Raw genomic sequence first — 19,080 nt, forward strand, 5'->3', positions numbered from 1 at the left:
TTTCTTAATATTAACTAAAAAAGTTCACCGACATTGATTTTTTTAATTTTTTTTTATTTGACCATATAACATTTTATACAGAGATAAATTATACATGTTTTTACAGTATAATACATGTTTCAAGTAGAACATTATAACATTGTTGTTGAAACTGGTCGGAACGAATCTTTCTAAATGCACTCATTCACATACATTCCTCACATTCTTATGATCCATCAAAGCACGAAAAATGTAGTAGTGATACTGCATAGGCTGGCTAAATCTGAGCTGGAGTCTGAGAACACAAAGATGTGATATATTGTTTCCATTATTTATTTATTTTTTTACTTGTTTTAAAGGCTAATGTTTGCACTTCCAAGAATTAACAGCAGAGGGAGGTGATAATGGTCTACAGCTCATTTAACTAGCAAGGACCCCAACCCAAATGACAAAGGTTTATTCAAATGAAGCAACAAGGTAGGCCAGAGACAACGTTTGGGTTTGGGGAAGAATCAGCAGAGGCTGACTAGAGAAAAATGGAAGGGAATGCAGAAATATATGTGTAGGCATTTATAGGTGTATGACCGAAAGGGCATTGTTTGCGGTGTGGACATGCTCCTGAAATTCAGATAAACTATTTTTCATTTCTTCAAGAATTATAAATTATTGCCCAGATTAAAGTCTGCTTCAAATTCTCCTGAGAACCGAGGGGAAAAATTTTTTTCCTTTAGAACTTTTTTTTGTGTCATTTATTTATTTTGAGTATTTTGGGGCAGGTTAGAAGAGATTTTAAGCCATCTGTGGTCTATGCTGTATATGAGGACAGGCGGTTGGTAGCAACAGGTGGTGCAAAATGCTCAAGATGAACAATATGGATACTAACTTGCCTTTTTAGCAAGGCCCCATGTTACTAAATGGGCCACAGTAGTTGGATTTTGCTCATGAAACAACAACAATAGAGTAAAAATTTCGCACCATCAGAGAAAATGCCAAAGAAGTAAAAGCCTTTCTTCAGTTTAACATTTCTTTATTGTATTTTTCTGTAAGTATTTAAAATTACAACCTCCTTAAACATTTCCATTCAATCCCGAAGAAAAAATTTTAACATTTGCATACATTTGAATGGAAACATTGTACTGTGTTTTCTTACTACTACTAGGGATGTAAAATTCCCTGCTTTTTACTCAGCGTTATGTCACTAACTGAACAATGGCTTACAGCCTGTAAGTCTAACAGAAATAACACAAATCCGTGTTATCTTTTACAGTACATTAGTTGTTTTACATCAAAATAATACAGATGAAAAGCAGTGATATCGCTTATATTGAACACTCTTTTTTCAGGAACATATAAGTTGAAAAATAACCTTGAAGTTTAACAAGTAAAATAAAACAACCTCTGTTAATCTTTAGTCCAGCACTCGTTGTCCAAACTGCATCTCTGGGAATCAACCCTTCACTAAAGTCATGCAATGTAAAGGCAGCCAGAACCGAAGAAGTCATGTTCACAAGCTCGTTATAGATAGTTGGGATATACATATTTAGGCAGTACTGACAACCTTAGCCAGTTTTATCCATGTGCAGCAACTATTTAGTATTTGATATGTGCTACAATAGATTTCAGTGGATTCTGCCAAATATGACCCCAAATGTCAAAATGTATTTAAAAACACATAACATTTCTCTGATGTAGCAAAGTACGTGGAGTATTGGACATCGCCCTCATAATGATCTTATATACTAAATATCTGCTTGTAAGAGTAATGATGTCTCATACTTGGTTTGAGACATCTTCATCAACAAACCAAAATCAGCTGAGATCTGAGATCTCCAGCTGACATTTCAATCTGGCTTTTCTTTCACTGACCATCAATTATTTTCAGCATGTTTCAGCCAACACAGGAAACTGCTTGCAGTCACGTCGGAGAAAGAGAATTCTTCTTATTCGATGGCATGAAATCCATAAAAGAAGCACAGGTCTGTTTTCTACGGATAAACACCTGTGATGCACCAGCCTGAATTTGCAAGATTGATTTATGTCACGGCTTCTGCCTAGCTGACATCAACAACCGTGTGTGTGTGTGTGTGTGTGCGTGTGTGTGTGTGTGTGGGTGCAAACTTGTATGTCTGTGTGTGGACAGTGGCTATGCAGACCTCTACTGTGCATATTAAGTGACAGTGTGTATATGTTTGTTTTATGTAATGGTCAATATGTGCTGTTATGCTTAATTTCTGCTGTTTGACCAGCAGTTAACCAGAGTCCCTCCCTCAGACTGTAATGGGGCAGACAATAATTCTGTCCTCCAGCATGACACTGACAACAAGGAAAACAAAGTACAGCAAAAACATAAGAAAGCCCAGACTCTTGCTCATTCTCCACTTGCAAGCGGCAATGGACATGATGACAAACAGCAGCATGAGGAAGAGAAGGACGATGGCGCAGAACAGGCCATTGCTGCTCACCTCCACTGGCTTCAAGTCATTGATAATGTTGAAAATGAGCCAGGGGAATGGCAGACTGGAGGGAGGACAGAGGCATAGAAAAGACAACAGAGAAGAATTGGGTTTTCTTGGCACATTCTTATTTAAAAATGAATGGCTTGTGTGTTCTTGTTTATTGGCAGACTCACCCCACAGTGATGTCAAAGATGTTGGAGCCCACTGAGCTGGACACAGCCATGTCACCGAGGCCCTTTCGAGCTACAATCACACTGGTGATCAAGTCAGGAATTGAAGTGCCAGCTGCTAATATTGTCAAACCCATGATTTCTTCTGTGATCCAGAAAGTTTCTCCAACCTAAAATTAATAATATTCCAACTCAAATCTTCAGTTCTTTTCAGCCACACAAAACCTAAATCTACTAATGTGACAGCATCCTGTCAAGGAAAACATAGGTTAAAGTTATGATAACTCTGTCATTCAGACGTATGCATGAAAGTGAAAGACAGGGCCCCTACACTTCACAGTAATTGTGACGTGACGTTACATTTAGTTTAGTCAACAAGTGTCACTAAGGGCAGAGTTTGTAAGTCTCTCTCTCTCTCTCTGTGTGTGTGTGTGTGTGTGTGTGTGTGTGTGTGTGTGTGTGTGTGTGTGTGTGTGTGTGTGTGTGTGTGTGTGTGTGTGTGTGTTGCACACTGTATCAGCTGCTCGTGTTCCTCACACAGAATTTCAGAAATTGAGAAATATCTTCTGTATCAGGAAAAATCACCAAGAAGAAACATTTTAAGTTTCAGATGATAAATGTAGCTGATTAGACATGTCCAGTTCTAGCTGTGTGCAGTTTCATGCATTCAGGCTTGCATATTACTGAAAATGATGCACAAAACATTACTTTCTTCAACCTAATAACACTTCTAAAATTAATACATATAGACATGAAGTCTATAAAGAAAAGAGTCCCTGGCTGAAAGAGTGATATATTCTCTTATTTCTTTGTATTAATCAGTTTATTTTTTATGGGTTGACTTTCATCCATCCATTAGTTTCTGGTTATCCAGTACAGGGTTGGACTGGTGCTGGGGCCTATCCCAGTTGTCACAGGGCAAGATACGTGGCCCTGGACCACCAGTCTGTTCCAGAGCTAACATAAAAGACAGCATCAGTCACACTCACATTCACAACTACGGCCAAGACAGAATAACTAACTAGCCTAACATACATGTCTTGGACTCTGGGAAAAACCTGGGGAACACTCACACAGACACAGGTAGAACATCCAACCTCTTTTTTTTTCATTAATAAATATTTCTGGATAACACACATTCATCTGCATGCATTGAGTTAAATCTGCTATACAAAAAAATAATAATATTTAAATATAATCTAATCCTATTTCAAAAAAATATTATAATATTTTCATTAAAACAAACCTAAGAGAACAATTATATTTCATGTATTTTAGAAGATAAAGGGAATCAGTCCATGGATGCTGCTTTAAAAACTAAAAATGACATGAGGCTTTCAATATCTGAAAATGTACTTATTTACGCATTGCCACTCACAGGTGAGAGCGTAATGACCAATTCTTATTGCACTTTTGGCAATGCTTTTTCACGTGGCGTGCTGCACCTGTAGAAGCTAAATTAGCAGGTGCACTTTGTCAGTAACCTTGTGCTTTTGTCCTGTCGCTGCACTTGTGCTCTTAAAATAGAGTGCTACAGGTTGATCTGACTGTGGCTCAAGACAGATTAGCCAGGATTAGTTCCCACGGTCACACATTTAACACCCTGACAGCTGCGCTCTGACGAGAAAGGCCTCAGATATAGTGTGTATAGACAACAAGGCTGTTGTATGCTGCAAACAATCATACTCTAATATTTGTTTGTGAGTGCGTTGTGTGGGAAATACCTGATGAGCCCACCACACCATCAGGTAGGAAAAGAACGCAATCCAAAGGATGGAGCCGAGGAAAGTGACCGGGAAGAACCTTGCTGAGGTCTAAAAAACATAAAATAAAGCAATGTAGCTTCTTAGTCTATCACTTCTTTTTCATCTAACTTAACATGTAAAATCAAGCAGTAGAGAGCATTCAAAGCACAGCCCTATACCCCTAAACTAAAGCTGTGTGTGTTACTCAGTAGAGCTGTGGAGCTCTACTCTATTTTCAAATAGGGTTTCAGTTTATATTTTCATATTTGGTTATGTGTATATCTACCTCTCTCCTGACATCAGGCAGCGTGAGCCAGAGAGGGAAGATGATTGGCAGGATCAAGAGGTAGGTGATTTGTTTCCTGGGAGTGTCAGGCCATGCCAGGCTCAAAGGCTTGTCTTCATCTTCATCTTCCTCACCACCCTGAGGATTAGGTCATGATCTTACATTGTAATATTGTGCCTATGTTGTACATAAATATATTTGGACATATTTCTTTGGGTAAACATAACTAAATTAAATTTCCTGATTGTTTATAGGTCAAACATTTTGCTTTTGAAAAGGAGTGATGCTTCCATACCTCATCTCCTCCTGCAGCACCATTCATTGGTGGTGTAACTTCCACTGCAACATTTGTACTTTTTGTGATCTTTTTATCAGCTGGAGGTAGAAAGTAAGTAAAAAAAAGTAAGTGCATTTTATTTATATAGCACAGTTAAAAACTGTGCTTAAAACAAGCAATAAAGGGTGTGTTGAAACAAAAAAGAAGAAGAAAGAAACAAGAAAGATAGAGGGACAATACTGACAATAAAAAAAGAGCAATAATATCATGGCAATAATTTATCAATAGTAATTATAATATAGTTAGTTAATATAAAATAACAAATTAGAAATAAAATAATCAAAGATCATGTTTAATCTCCTCTACTGAGAAAAAGAAAAGATAATCTCTTTGTTTACTTTTTTTTTACAAGTATAAAGCAGTTTGTGCATCTTTGTGTAAAACTTCTTGGATGATAACAGATCAGCTGTTCAACTAAAATGTATTAAATGAAATAAATCAGAGATTAATCCACAACCAGAAAAAAAACCCTCTAAATTACAGCCTGACCCATAAATGTATTAATGCAATCACTGTCTATAAAAATATAAAACTTTTGTCATTTTAACTGTTTCTTTAACATCAGTGACGCAAGGGACAGTCACGTTACTTACATTAATGAGGGAAAACATTAAAAAAAATAAAGATTCAGTCTTCTCGTGAAATGAAAAGGTAGCATTTAGTTTTCCTTTTCAAAGCTTTATTGCCTGAACAATTCTTTCTTGTGTAGCCTGCCCATGATCTATTCCACTATTTTTTAAATTAACATACTGATAAATTTGTGTGCCGTTTCAATCATTCATCTATAAACTGATAAATAATTGCACAACTGATTTGTCACTTTATCGATTGGTGGTTGACCAAAAGTACATTGGCGTTTCAGTATTCACTGGTACACACCTACTCCGTTGGCAGTGGCACCGTCTTCTTTACACTTCTTCTTGGCCATTTTGTGAAGGATTGAAGCCTTCTCTCTAAAATGTCCTAAAACAAAAGAAACAGTCCTTAATGCAACATGTCTTAATGCAAGCTCAATCATCCAGTTATGGAAATCCCAAAAAGTTGATTCTGTTCATTTGGACGTAGCGTTTTCAGTGGGGGAGGCGTTTCGTCACTCATCCAAGTGACTCCTTTAGTCTCAGCTGACTGTAGGTTTCCCAACCCTATAAACAGTACATTTGCACAATGACTGAAACTAGCCCACTGAATGAACAATGTAAATTGTCATGACCATTGATCAGTGGCTATGGTGTCATCATGGAGGCAGATGAAACAATGGTCTCGTATGATGTTACATCTCTCTTAACTTGTGTTGTTTGTAGTTCGTAAGAGATTTCAGGATGGCCCTAACCTCAGCATCAGGACCACTCTCAGCAGAAACAGTGTGTTTGTTCTTGGAACTGTGTCTTCATTACACATATTTCACATACAAGGGTCATTACTACAGGCAGAAATATGGGCATGCCATGGGTTACCCTTTTACACCCACTGTGGCCAACTTGTACATGGAAGAAGTGGAAAAAAGGGCTAGGGTTAGTATTGGAACAGCTGAGACACATTTTTCTAAACACAGCGCCTCTGTTGTTTTTAAACCCCAAAACAGGCTGCACCAAAAATTGGTGTTCCCCAAGGATCTGGTCCCTTGGTATTATACTATAGTATAATGCCAGGAGGATTCCCATGATTTATACATCAGGGAAATCAAACAACCTCTGTTTCAGCCGATGGCACAACACAGAAGAGCCACCTCGTCAGGTCAGGACTCCTCAGTCTATTTACACATACAGGCCAGTGGACACTCTTTCAGTAAGGAGGACATACACATCCTGGACAGGGAGGAACGCTGGTTTGAGCGGGGAGTCAAGGAGGCCAAGGGAAGGACCGTCTCTGAATCAAGGAGAAGGCCTAAGGGTGCATCTTTATTGCAATGCTGTGATTGCAGCCATTCTGCAACTCTCTTAACTGTCTATGCTCTTAAGCCTAATCCTAGATATAAACCTTTCATAGGATATCCTTTTGATCTTGGGCTAGGCTTAATCTGTTTCTTGGAAACCTGAAGTTATTAACTTTTATTTAATCTCAAGAAAAGTCACATTTGAATTTGTTGTGGTGAGGGAATGTAATCTTTATGTCAGCACATTGTATGTGTCACATTCTGTGTTTATTTGAAACATTTCGAATTTGGGAAGATTATAATGTTTGTGAGAGTGTACGTGATTTGTATCTGCGCATGCTCACTCATACCCTCATTACTGAGGGGATCCAGTGTGTGTATCATGAGCTGGAAGATGCTGTTTCTCATCAGCGAGTTGTGTAGAGAAGCACAGCTGCCTTCCCTCTGCAGCCTGGGTTTAGCCTGTAAAACATAAAAGCACAAATACCAAATGTTTTTATGGATTCAAATGTAAATGCACACTTATTTTACGCATCATTATTTCTCTCTGTGTCCACTCATGGGCTTATTATAGTCTTAAACCATTGTCAGGTGGAGCCGGTCACAGCTTCAGTTCTTTAAATAAATACAATTAAATTTGCAATGTTCCAAAGGGGAAAAGAAAGATAATAAGACGTTAAGCTACTATTTAAAAATTAAATGAAAGCACAAGAAACACATTTTTAAATAAACATTTTTGAAAGATTTGAAATATAGTGAAATATAGAAGCGGTATACTATGTTATGCTTATAAAACAGTACAAATAAACTTACCGTAAGCTTGTTCTCGTCATCACTTGGGGCATTTACCTTTAGGAAAGAACACAGAAACAATAATATAATAAAAATATAATAATAGACATAATAATAGATTACTGTAATGGAGAATATAATAAACATATTAAATATGTAGTCAGTATATTCAGTATATTTAATAAAATGCCACCAACACTTTTTGTATTTGTGGCACTGGATTGGATTGCATTTAAACAAATATTAATTAAAATAAACATGGAAATGGTGATGGAATAGGGAAAGAATAGGACCTCAGCTTGAGTTATTCACAAAGCACTTTGGAAGGCATTTTTAGATCAAGTATATGTAAATTATTTCTAACAGCAGGGAGGGTAAAGACACCATTAATCAAGTAATTATGCAAAAATGAAAAGATTAAAAAATATTTACTCAAGATTTATCATCACCTTCTTTTTCAGTATCCCAGCTATTTTAGAATCAGAATCAGAATCAGAATACTTTATTCATCCCGAGGGAAATTAGATGTATAACTTCAGTGGAGATTACATCACGTTGTTCATGTCCAGTATTTATTTAAACTTCCTCATGAAAGCAAACCATTGCACGTTTTAGGTATCTTTCCAACACGAAGACTACACACACAGGAGGATCTCACACTAATCTCAATCCCAGCCATGTCACTTTATAGCTACATACATACATACATGTCAAAGCTCCCTCAGTCCTAACTCACACTGTGCCACTGAGGTATACACGCCGTGGTGAAAGAAAACAAAAAAGCTGGATTTTACTCCAGAAAAACTAGCAAGGATAAAACAAAGAAAAGAAAACATGCACACAGACTAAAAGGACAAACCATGAGCAGCATAACTACAAACTACAAAACCATTTGGCTTTGGAGGGGGGAAAAAATCACAAATTGGATTCATATTAAAGGCTATAGAAGATTTTTTGCACCATTTCCAAGGTGAAAGGCAAATTAAAATAATATAAATTCTCAGTGTTTACTGTTCCAAAGTTGTCTCCCAAAATATTACTTCTGACAGGTTTGTATAAACATGATAATCCTGTATTTTTACTCACTTTGTTCCAAAGATGTAAATCTTATTAAAGGTAAAATAGCTTCCAAAGAACCAAAGAACAAGATAAATGAGAAGATATAGTTACTATCCTGAGTGCAATTAAAGCTCCATTAGCAAAGCAACAGCCAAAAAAACCCCAAAAACCATTTAGACGAATATTAGATTAATATAGATTTTCTGGTCCTTTTACCTATTTGTTGTGTGATTGTGCTTGTCTGTTGTTTATAATCATGACAGTGTGGTCCAGAAACCTGACTGGGTCACAACTGTGCAAGAGGAAGCCATGGTACCATAAAGTAGTGTAAATGATGGTAAATGGCCTGTATTTGTACTGGTAAATGATGCAAGTGACATCATAATAAAGTACAGTTTCAATACTGGATGTGGTCCAAGACCTCATTGTTGTCACTGCTGGTGTGATCTTATTGCTAAATGGTCTCCACTTGATCTAAATGAGGCGTTTTACAAACACAGAGTGAACATGCTAAACTCAACAACAGAGGGTTTTCTAACTAACTTGATGGTTGGTTTTGTTTTTAACAACAGGTACCCTTCCTGCCACAACACCAAAATGGAATTTATGTCTCCAAATGAAACAAAACCAGCAACATTTCACTTGCCAAGCAAAAGCTTAAACCATTAAACCGGCACACTCTGGAGCCACAAAGTCATCTTATACTCAACAAGTATCTCATGAACAAAATCGAGCACTAAAGTGGTCTCTGAGAAATATACAAACACAGACAAAATACCACACCTGGCACGTTTTCATGACTGAGTCTTCAGAGATTGAGCAGATAATCCCTTTAATTAAAACACCTGCCGCTGCTAGGGTTGCTAAACCAAGACACGGGTGGTTAAGTATTGTTTTTTGAAGTCATCACTACCAAATTGCTCTGGTCCACCTGGTTGTTTGGTAATAACAATTGTGTCTAATCTTGATAGAGATCAGTTTTCAATTTAAATCTAGTAAAACTATGTATCTTATCAGTCAGAGCCTTTTCTTCCTTTTTATATTGTTGTGAGTTCAAACATTGTATCATATTTCTCATTAGACTTATTAAACTCAGCTAAACAACATAATTTTAGAAAGTTTTGGCCAATCTTCTAAAACCATTTGATGGTTGAAGATGGAAGATGTGAATACTTCACAGCATTCATCTTACCCTTGTAACAAAAAAAAATATATAAAATGAAATAATAATATGGATGATGATGATGATGATGATGATGATGATGATGATGATGATAATGGTAATAATAATGATGGTGATGATAGCGAGAAAAACATGGTCAAATGAAGGACCAAACCTAAAGTTAAGGAAGCTTGCCTTTTGTTGTCACCTGTCTTTCTTGGCCTCGTGATTTCTGAGCACTGTAAGCAGAAGCCAGCTTGGCATTAGGTCATGTTAGCTAATGCTCACATGGCTCATAAGAGTGGCTGCATGACAGAAGACACTTGCAGCCTGCTGTAGAATCTGTTGAGCCTGAAGCTGTTCTTTGGTAATTCCTCTTTGAAAGAAGCATTTTTTTTTTTTATTTCAATTTATTTTCTGATTGAAGTTGTTAATTAGATACTGCAATCTGACAAGTAACTATCATTTATAAAGTTTGGGTGTTTTTTTGCATTTTACATAACATATTACTTTTTTACCAAGCTCTTATTATGTGTCATAATAACAAAATCCCTATTGTGTTAGTAATCTACATTTAATAAAATTGTAAATAATGGAGTAATTTTTTCTCTTTGCAGCACAGTTTCAGCCCACATGCTGTATTTTGAGATTTCTAAAAATATCTTGCCCACAATTTCTATAAACATTGTGATAATATTACATGAAATTCTTCTGCAAGTTGTTTACACGTAAACCTGCCCTGCACGACAACCATCCACCACAGCTTTTTAAAATTTAATGCCAGCAGACTCAAAAATGTATAACTAACCTGTATTTTCCAAGATGTGATTTTCAGTAGTGACATTTCCTGTGACTACAGAGTGTTAAATAAAATTTTATGAATGACAGTAATTTTTGTTTTGGTATTTCTAATAATACATTTGTAAAATAGAGAACCAAAGAGAGTACCTAAGAGAGTACAAATATACAGTGGGGCAAAAAAGTATTTAGTCAGCCACCGATTGTGCAAGTTCCCCCACCTAAAATGATGACAGAGGTCAGTAATTTGCACCAGAGGTACACTTCAACTGTGAGAGACAGAATGTGAAAAAAAAAATCCATGAATCCACATGGTAGGATTTGTAAAGAATTTATTCGTAAATCAGGGTGGAAAATAAGTATTTGGTCAATAACAAAAATACAACTCAATACTTTGTAACATAACCTTTGTTGGCAATAACAGAGGTCAAACGTTTACTATAGGTCTTTACCAGGTTTGCACACACAGTAGCTGGTATTTTGGCCCATTCCTCCATGCAGATCTTCTCGAGAGCAGTGATGTTTTGGGGCTGTCGCCGAGCAACACGGACTTTCAACTCCCGCCACAGATTTTCTATGGGGTTGAGGTCTGGAGACTGGCTAGGCCACTCCAGGACTTTCAAATGCTCCTTTGTTGCCCGGGCGGTGTGTTTTGGATCATTGTCATGTTGGAAGACCCAGCCTCGTTTCATCTTCAAAGTTCTCACTGATGGAAGGAGGTTTTGGCTCAAAATCTCACGATACATGGCCCCATTCATTCTGTCCTTAACACGGATCAGTCGTCCTGTCCCCTTGGCAGAAAAACAGCCCCATAGCATGATGTTTCCACCCCCATGCTTCACAGTAGGTATGGTGTTCTTGGGATGCAACTCAGTATTCTTCTTCCTCCAAACATGACGAGTTGAGTTTATACCAAAAAGTTCTACTTTGGTTTCATCTGACCACATGACATTCTCCCAATCCTCTGCTGTATCATCCATGTGCTCTCTGGCAAACTTCAGACGGGCCTGGACATGCACTGGCTTCAGCAGCGGAACACGTCTGGCACTGCGGGATTTGATTCCCTGCCGTTGTAGTGTGTTACTGATGGTGACCTTTGTTACTTTGGTCCCAGCTCTCTGCAGGTCATTCACCAGGTCCCCCCGTGTGGTTCTGGGATCTTTGCTCACCGTTCTCATGATCATTTTGACCCCACGGGATGAGATCTTGCGTGGAGCCCCAGATCGAGGGAGATTATCAGTGGTCTTGTATGTCTTCCATTTTCTGATGATTGCTCCCACAGTTGATTTTTTCACACCAAGCTGCTTGCCTATTGTAGATTCACTCTTCCCAGTCTGGTGCAGGTCTACAATACTTTTCCTGGTGTCCTTCGAAAGCTCTTTGGTCTTGGCCATGGCGGAGTTTGGAGTCTGACTGTTTGAGGCTGTGGACAGGTGTCTTTTATACAGATGATGGGTTCAAACAGGTGCCATTCATACAGGTAACGAGTGGGGGACAGAAAAGCTTCTTACAGAAGACGTTACAGGTCTGTGAGAGCCAGAGATTTTCCTTGTTTGAGGTGACCAAATACTTATTTTCCACCCTAATTTATGAATAAATTCTTTACAAATCCTACCATGTGGATTCATGGATTTTTTTTTTCACATTCTGTCTCTCACAGTTGAAGTGTACCTCTGGTGAAAATTACTGACCTCTGTCATCATTTTAAGTGGGGGAACTTGCACAATCGGTGGCTGACTAAATACTTTTTTGCCCCACTGTATGTGTATATGTGTAAAGGTTTTGATTTTGGACTGTTGATATGTAAAACAGATGTTAATAACATACTGGTTTCCATATTTTTTACGGGTTTATTGGGAAATAATACACTCGCCTCCATCTCAGCTATGGTAGAGCTAGTTGAGGTGGAGCTCCTTGCACCAAGGGATGCTATGAGATTAGTTGAAAAACATGTTTTACACATTTTTCTTTTAGATGACTTACTTTGTGATATTTAGTGTTAAGCACTTCCTCTGTGCTATGTAAAAAATCACCAGCTCAGCACAGGCCAGTTTCTGGATTAACAGCTATAACTTTAGTAAGTGCATATAGTCTTGTTTTTCTTTTCAGGGTCAGCTTTCCTTATGTTGGTATAGCTATTGTTTAGCTATTAAAGCTATAGCTATTAAAAGATTTACTAAACAATTTATTGTACTAAGCTGCTGTTCAAGTTTGGTGATCTCATCTTCTCCGAGCAGGAAACTATAGACACTGGAAGACAGCCAAGATGTAAAGTGCTGACCTCAGATCAGCACGTTTACACATGGATTTCCCATCATTCTACTGACCATCATGTCACTGATGCAAAATCAGATCATGTTTTCATAATAAACATAAAGTTGAAATTACATAAAGTACACGTCTCTCTCTCTTCCTCTCTCTTCCCCTCTGTCTCTCTCTTCCTGACCATTTGAGCTGTGGGACTTAGTCAGGATTAATCATCAACATCACCACTTTTAGACCAGCAATTTTCAAGCCCTCATGTGAAGTCTTGCAGAAACCCTCACAGGTCAAAGTGCTGTTAAAGAACTTGCTTCCACTCTCACCTGTGATATCATCCTTACTGCTTTAAAAATTATTATAAATAAATAATAAAATATTCACAGATGCACGCTGACTCGCTCTAAAAACCTGAAAAGATCAGCTACAATTTCTATCATATATAAATCAAATAAAATTTGCATTCTGGGTAACAAGCATTTAAAAATGTACTTATGAACCACAGCAAAAGTATTAAAAATCTAGGACAACACAATGCAATTCCAAAATATCCTCCTTCTTTATTCATGCACTAATGGAAAGGTCTTTTCTGTTTAATCACACTGCCCTCTGCTGCCTTGTAGTAAATGAGAGAAATGTAATTTGAACATTTCTTCCGTGCTCTGCAGACACTGTGTGAAAGTGTGCTTGAATGTATGTTTGCTGTCGTCACTGCAGGTAAGCAGTTGATAAGGGGATTAGAAAGAATTAGCATCTTTAGTCCCATCAGTAAGCAAACCAGCAAGTCTTCTCATCATCTCCTGCTACCCAAATGAAATGCATGCACTGAGCAAACCAACTTGAAAAAGTCCAATGTACATACAAAATACAAGCTTCACAGCACTATGAGCATAACTGCAGGCAGAGAATGAACTGTGCAGGATTGTTTCTCTCTGAGATCTGCTGATTCCTGCTCCTCCAGGTACCACCTGACTATTATTAGTGGCTCTAATAGGATTAGAGAGCATTAACCTGAGGGATTATTTAGGAGCTACCAACACATGAGAGCAAGACAGCTTGACATCCAGTGCTGGACAGCAAAAGAAGAAAGCTGTTCTTTGGTTCAAGTGAGGCAGCTTGGGGAACAGCTGATTCCCAGAAGGGCACAGATGTCAAACAGAGCTTCTGTAATAACAGTGATATTAAGTTTGATTAGCACACATGTGTATGTAATCAAAGGTTTAAATAATTCAGTATGAACTAAAATATAACAACTCTACAATGGAAATTAATTCTTAAGAAATTGTGTTGAAAAAGCTTAAATATATTTATATCATACTTCATATGCCATTTGCCATTAATGGCAAAAATGCTGAAATAAAACCACTTGGAGTAATATTTGGAGAACATTTTGTCTTGTTTAGACCTACAAGAAAATTTCATGGGCGGAACTTTAAAGCAAATACCATCACATCAGAGGTCAAGAGCTAATATGCAATGTGAAATATGAGTATTACTGAAGCAGCATGTATAGCAATGGATTGAATATGACCCTGATGGACTGATAGTGGACGATGGCAGATGAGGTTACACACATATGATTAAGAAATCGCAGAGCAACAGATTCAACTCCAGCTGTACCCAAACAATAATAGGATAGATGGTGAGTCACTGAACAACTGTTTCTGATTCCATTTGTTTAAATGATTAACGATGTGAATAACGACAGAAACTGATGCTTAAATTTAAAAAAAAAAAACAGGGCCAAACATTACTCTATCATAGATAACAGCTCCCGCCCACTTTTTTTCTAATGTGAGGACACAGCTGGGAGAGCTAAATGAGGGACAGGACTTAACAGAGCAGAGAAATGCACACGGAGGTTTGTACTAGTACTTTTCCTTCTCACATCATTGCTTCAGTTTTGGCATTTTAGACTATATGGAATACATGAAGGAATTAACAATAAAAGAGTCCAATTGATGGTTAAGTCATCACAAAAAAATCTTAGTGTGGCACTTTGGTGGCAATTTCTGCATGACATGCCTTTTCCTGTTATTATCTGAAATAAATTGTAAAGTGAGTGTATATGTTAAATCTGTTCAAGCAAAACTTTGTGGTTAAGTAGTTTGGACCACCAACTTGGCTGATGCAAGTCTTTGGCAAATGTTCAATAATACCTGTGATGATCTCGATAGATGGGAATACAGTAAAACCCTAATGAAAAATACAAAATTTGAATGAAATTAAATGCATGACAGATTAATCTAATCTTTAACTTACTTAAGTTTTCAAACATAAAAAATCTTAAGTCTTGTAATCCAGTTTAAATGGGGACATTGACTGGCTCTGTTACATCACTACTGTTCTAAGAGCCCTGCTGGACTCTGGTCTGAACTCCATTACTAAAAGTAATGATTAAAGATGAAGCCTGGTCTTAGTCAGCATGAATATGGTGTAATCTGGCTGTCTATCAAACATCATCTGAAGTACACAGGTGCACAAATGTTTATATCCTTTGAAAGTGAAATTAAGGAGATTTTGATGGATGATAGAATGCAGTCTGTTTAGTACTCAGGTCTCTTTTAACACCCTCTCAAATTCTCAAACCATGAATACTATTATTCTAAGGCTCAGCAGTCTATGTAAGTTTTCCCTGTTATGTAATTTACTTGAAAAATTTTAAACAACAAAATGACAAGAGCAACAACAACAACAACAACAACAACAAAATAAACCATTTTGAAGCTTATACTTTGTACCACTCCTTTCCTATGCAAATCAAGTGGTATAGTGTTGCTGGAGAAGATTCAGTGTCCTTTTTCTTTGTTTACCTATTTACAGTGCACTTTTCTTGGTTAATTTTATATACATGTTGTTGTTTTTTTTGATTAATTGATTTCATGTAAATCATTCAATCTATCTATCAATCAATCAGTTTCTTCATTTCAAATTAGGCATTTTTCTTTCTGAGAAACTCCCTAGTTTTAGTATCCGAGATGTAAGACTCATTCTCCTGATACACTCTTTTAATTTAAAGTCTTCATGGTTGTTTGACCCAGTAGATTGAAGTGTGAATGAAATCTTTTGTGAAATTTTTTGGCATTTCTATTTACTTATTTATTTATTTATGTTTTACGTTTTGGAACTTAACCTTGGAAGAATATTTATAGACTATACAAAGCTGTCGCTTGACAATGATCAAGGGTGTTGTGGAGTAGAAAACATCTGGGTAAGAGTAGGGAGGATAAATGGATGGATGGATGGATGGATGGATGGATGGATGGATGGATGGATGGATGGATGGATGGATGGATGGATGGATGGATGGATGGATGGATGGGTGGAGTCAGCTCACCTTCTGTGCATTCTCCAGCTCGTCCACCTGGTTGCTGCCCAAAATGCTTCTGATGATCAATTCGAATTTGGGATTGAACTTCATGAAAGTTACATAGAAGGTGTAGAATAGCAGCAGACTAACACTTTCTTCCAACACAATTTGATTATCCAAAAAGAAATAGATGAGCATGAGCAAGCCAACGATATAGAATGAGACATCTCTGAACAGAGGCCACCAGGTGAGATTCAGCACCTCTTTGGAGAACAAGGCGCACATCCCAATTACAAATAGGATGTTGAAGACAGCCGATCCCACAATGGTACCAATACCCACATTGCTGTGGGAGATGAAGACTCCTATAACAGATGTGAAGAGTTCTGGGGCAGACCCACCTGCAGCCATAAAGGTGGCTCCTGCTACATCATCAGAGATCTCCAGCTTCTCTGTGATGACCGTGAGTGCAGGAACAAAGAACTCATCACAGACAATGGCTAAAGCTATGAACATGTACAACATGCCAAACATATGAAGCACTACGTAGCCCTGGCGCCTGTCCTCCACACTGAAATAGTCCGTTGGGTAGTCCCCATGATTCATCTCTATACTGGAGGATTTCATGGCCACTGGTGTATCCTCTGGTGCTGCTGAAAGGTTCCGGTACTGCAGAAGAGTTCTTTGGGGCATTGCTCCCTCAGCTGAGCGTTCAGCAGCTGAATCTACCTGAGTGGTCACTGATTTGGCCAGCATCAAGGCACTCCATAAACAGACTGTGCAGACAACCACCAGGCTGATGATAAAGCCCAAAATCCGTCCAGGCCGTAGCTTTCTCTTGACACCATGGTACAAGTGCATGGTACTCCTACTTTGAGGGCCCAGGCGAGGTGGTGAGCTGGAATATGCTATCAGGTCTTGATTTCTTATGGGTAGGATGAAATCCATTCTGTTTGGTGCAGGTTGTCAGAGTGGAAGTGTCTGGAATCCCCCAAAAGCTGGGTTGGTGGTGATATTGGCTATAAGGGTGGGGGTTTGACAGGCCACGGCGGTTTACCAATTGGTTTGCATGCTGCTGCCAGGTTTAAACACAACGGAAGCCCTTCAGTCTGATTCCAGGATCTATGCCATTTAAAGGTTTCCCCATATTACACACTGCAAGACAGAGAAAACAGAAGTTATAATACAAGTGTGCAAATGAAATATAGACATAAAAAGATATGCATAATAATTAACTATTTATCTATCAAATGGAAATCACACGAGCCGTCCAATGACAATAATAATCAGCAATTTTGATGAGTATCCTTTTTTTCCTTTTATTTCTTTCCTTAAAAAAAACAAACATTTTCACTCCTGCTATTAGCTTTACTGTGGCCTCCTTGGCTCGAGTATGCCCATTCACCTACTTCTTTGCTATTTCTCAGAGAGAAACTTTGTTGGTTTAACTTTACTCAAGTGTTTGATGAGTTGTTCCCTTCTGATTCTTTAGTCTTTCAAGCATTCTTGTTTCCTTTCAAGCATCCCTGCAAGTATTGTTTTTGTAACAGTGTCACAAACTAAAACCCTTGTTAAAAAGCAGCTTCAGAAATAGCTATTCTCAAATCTAGAGTAAATCATATTTTATTCAAACACATAAACCTTCAAATATATAATTTTATTTTGGTAGAACTTAATTTTAAATAACAGTTAAAATCACATATAGCAACATTTTTTTTTCACTTGTAGTTTTTGTAATTTTGGTGTTGTAATTGGTCCTGAGAAGATGCAGTGAAAGCTTTTCTTTAACTGTAGCTAGAACATTAGTGAAATCGCATTAGAGAGCTTTTTAATCCCCCATAGGATATACTTAGATTAGCCTCACGTCCTGCACACAGGTACCAAAAGGTAGGCACCAACAAAATGAACAGAATGAAAAATGAGACCTGATGAGATTATTTTGCACATTAGAGTTATTAAACACTTATTCTATTCTACAAAAGCAACAATAATCTCTGAAGTCTTACAATTTTGTGCAGTCTCATTTCTATCATTTAAATGTTTTAAACAAGCAACAATTTGCTGTCAGATGAATACTAAATCTTTTAGGTTATTAGAGTGAAGACAAATTGCAGCTACACACCAAACACACACATTCATCTTTTAGGTTCTCATACCACTCTTGGATATCTCCAGTTCAGTGGAGAAAAGTACAGCAGTCAACAGCTTGTCAGATCCTGAATCTCTGAGTGAATATTCCTGTAAATTGACTCTTAAAACAAAATGATCCCAGGTGTTCAGTGCAGGTCTCAACAGTAAATCCTCAGTGAGATTTTCTTCTCTAAGCACAGAAAGCTTCAGGACAGCATGTCCTGAAGGAGCTCCTCCCTCTTTTTCAGTGTTCCTCCCCCATTGACACTGGCCACCTCCTTTTACTTTCTCCTCCTTCCTTGTCCTCTCTGTCGCCAAGTCACTGTTAAAAAATGAGGATCACTATATATGTCAATCGTATCTGCTTCCTCTGGCCACCCTTCCTATCGCCCCACCTCTCCAAATCACCTGCATAATTCCTTCCTAGCTCTACAAACAAGTGAACAGATAATGGATTGAGAACAATAAGCTTACAGCTTGATGAGGCTGAAATTATCAGATCACAGTCTTGTGTATAAAGCGCTTGAAAATGATCCTACTTACTCTGTTATGCAATACTCTGCAGCATAGTTCACAATAGATGCTGCATGATATTTGTATGCGTTAGAGGTTTATAACCTATAAATAGGATGCCAAACTATTTAAAAAAATGAAAGTTATAGGATGTCATTTTGCCATTTAGTTTTATTAATTTAAGTAATTTTTTTCTTAGAGGGTTAGATAC

General features: G+C 37.7%; 1 protein-coding gene across 3 annotated transcripts; it reads right to left on the reverse strand.

The window, feature by feature from the left end:
- Positions 1-160: 160 nt before the first annotated feature.
- On the reverse strand, positions 161-18,526 carry slc24a2 (solute carrier family 24 member 2). Of its 3 annotated transcripts, none has more exons than XM_080880519.1 (10): positions 18,383-18,526; positions 16,254-17,381; positions 7,660-7,695; positions 7,197-7,308; positions 5,853-5,936; positions 4,932-5,011; positions 4,637-4,774; positions 4,330-4,419; positions 2,609-2,775; positions 161-2,496 (listed from the first exon to the last, which is right to left on the reverse strand). In XM_080880519.1, the coding sequence occupies exons 2-10, from the start codon at positions 17,172-17,174 to the stop codon at positions 2,247-2,249; spliced, it is 1,878 nt and encodes a 625-aa protein (XP_080736645.1). In that variant the 5' UTR covers positions 17,175-17,381; positions 18,383-18,526; the 3' UTR covers positions 161-2,246. The 3 variants fall into 3 exon arrangements, with proteins under 3 accessions (XP_080736645.1, XP_080736643.1, XP_080736644.1); XM_080880517.1 differs by having other exon boundaries at positions 7,191-7,308; XM_080880518.1 differs by having other exon boundaries at positions 7,191-7,308; positions 18,360-18,526.
- Positions 18,527-19,080: the final 554 nt, after the last annotated feature.

This window comes from Rhamphochromis sp. 'chilingali' (assembly GCF_963969265.1).
Source record: "Rhamphochromis sp. 'chilingali' genome assembly, chromosome: 4".
NCBI lineage: Eukaryota > Metazoa > Chordata > Actinopteri > Cichliformes > Cichlidae > Rhamphochromis > Rhamphochromis sp. 'chilingali'.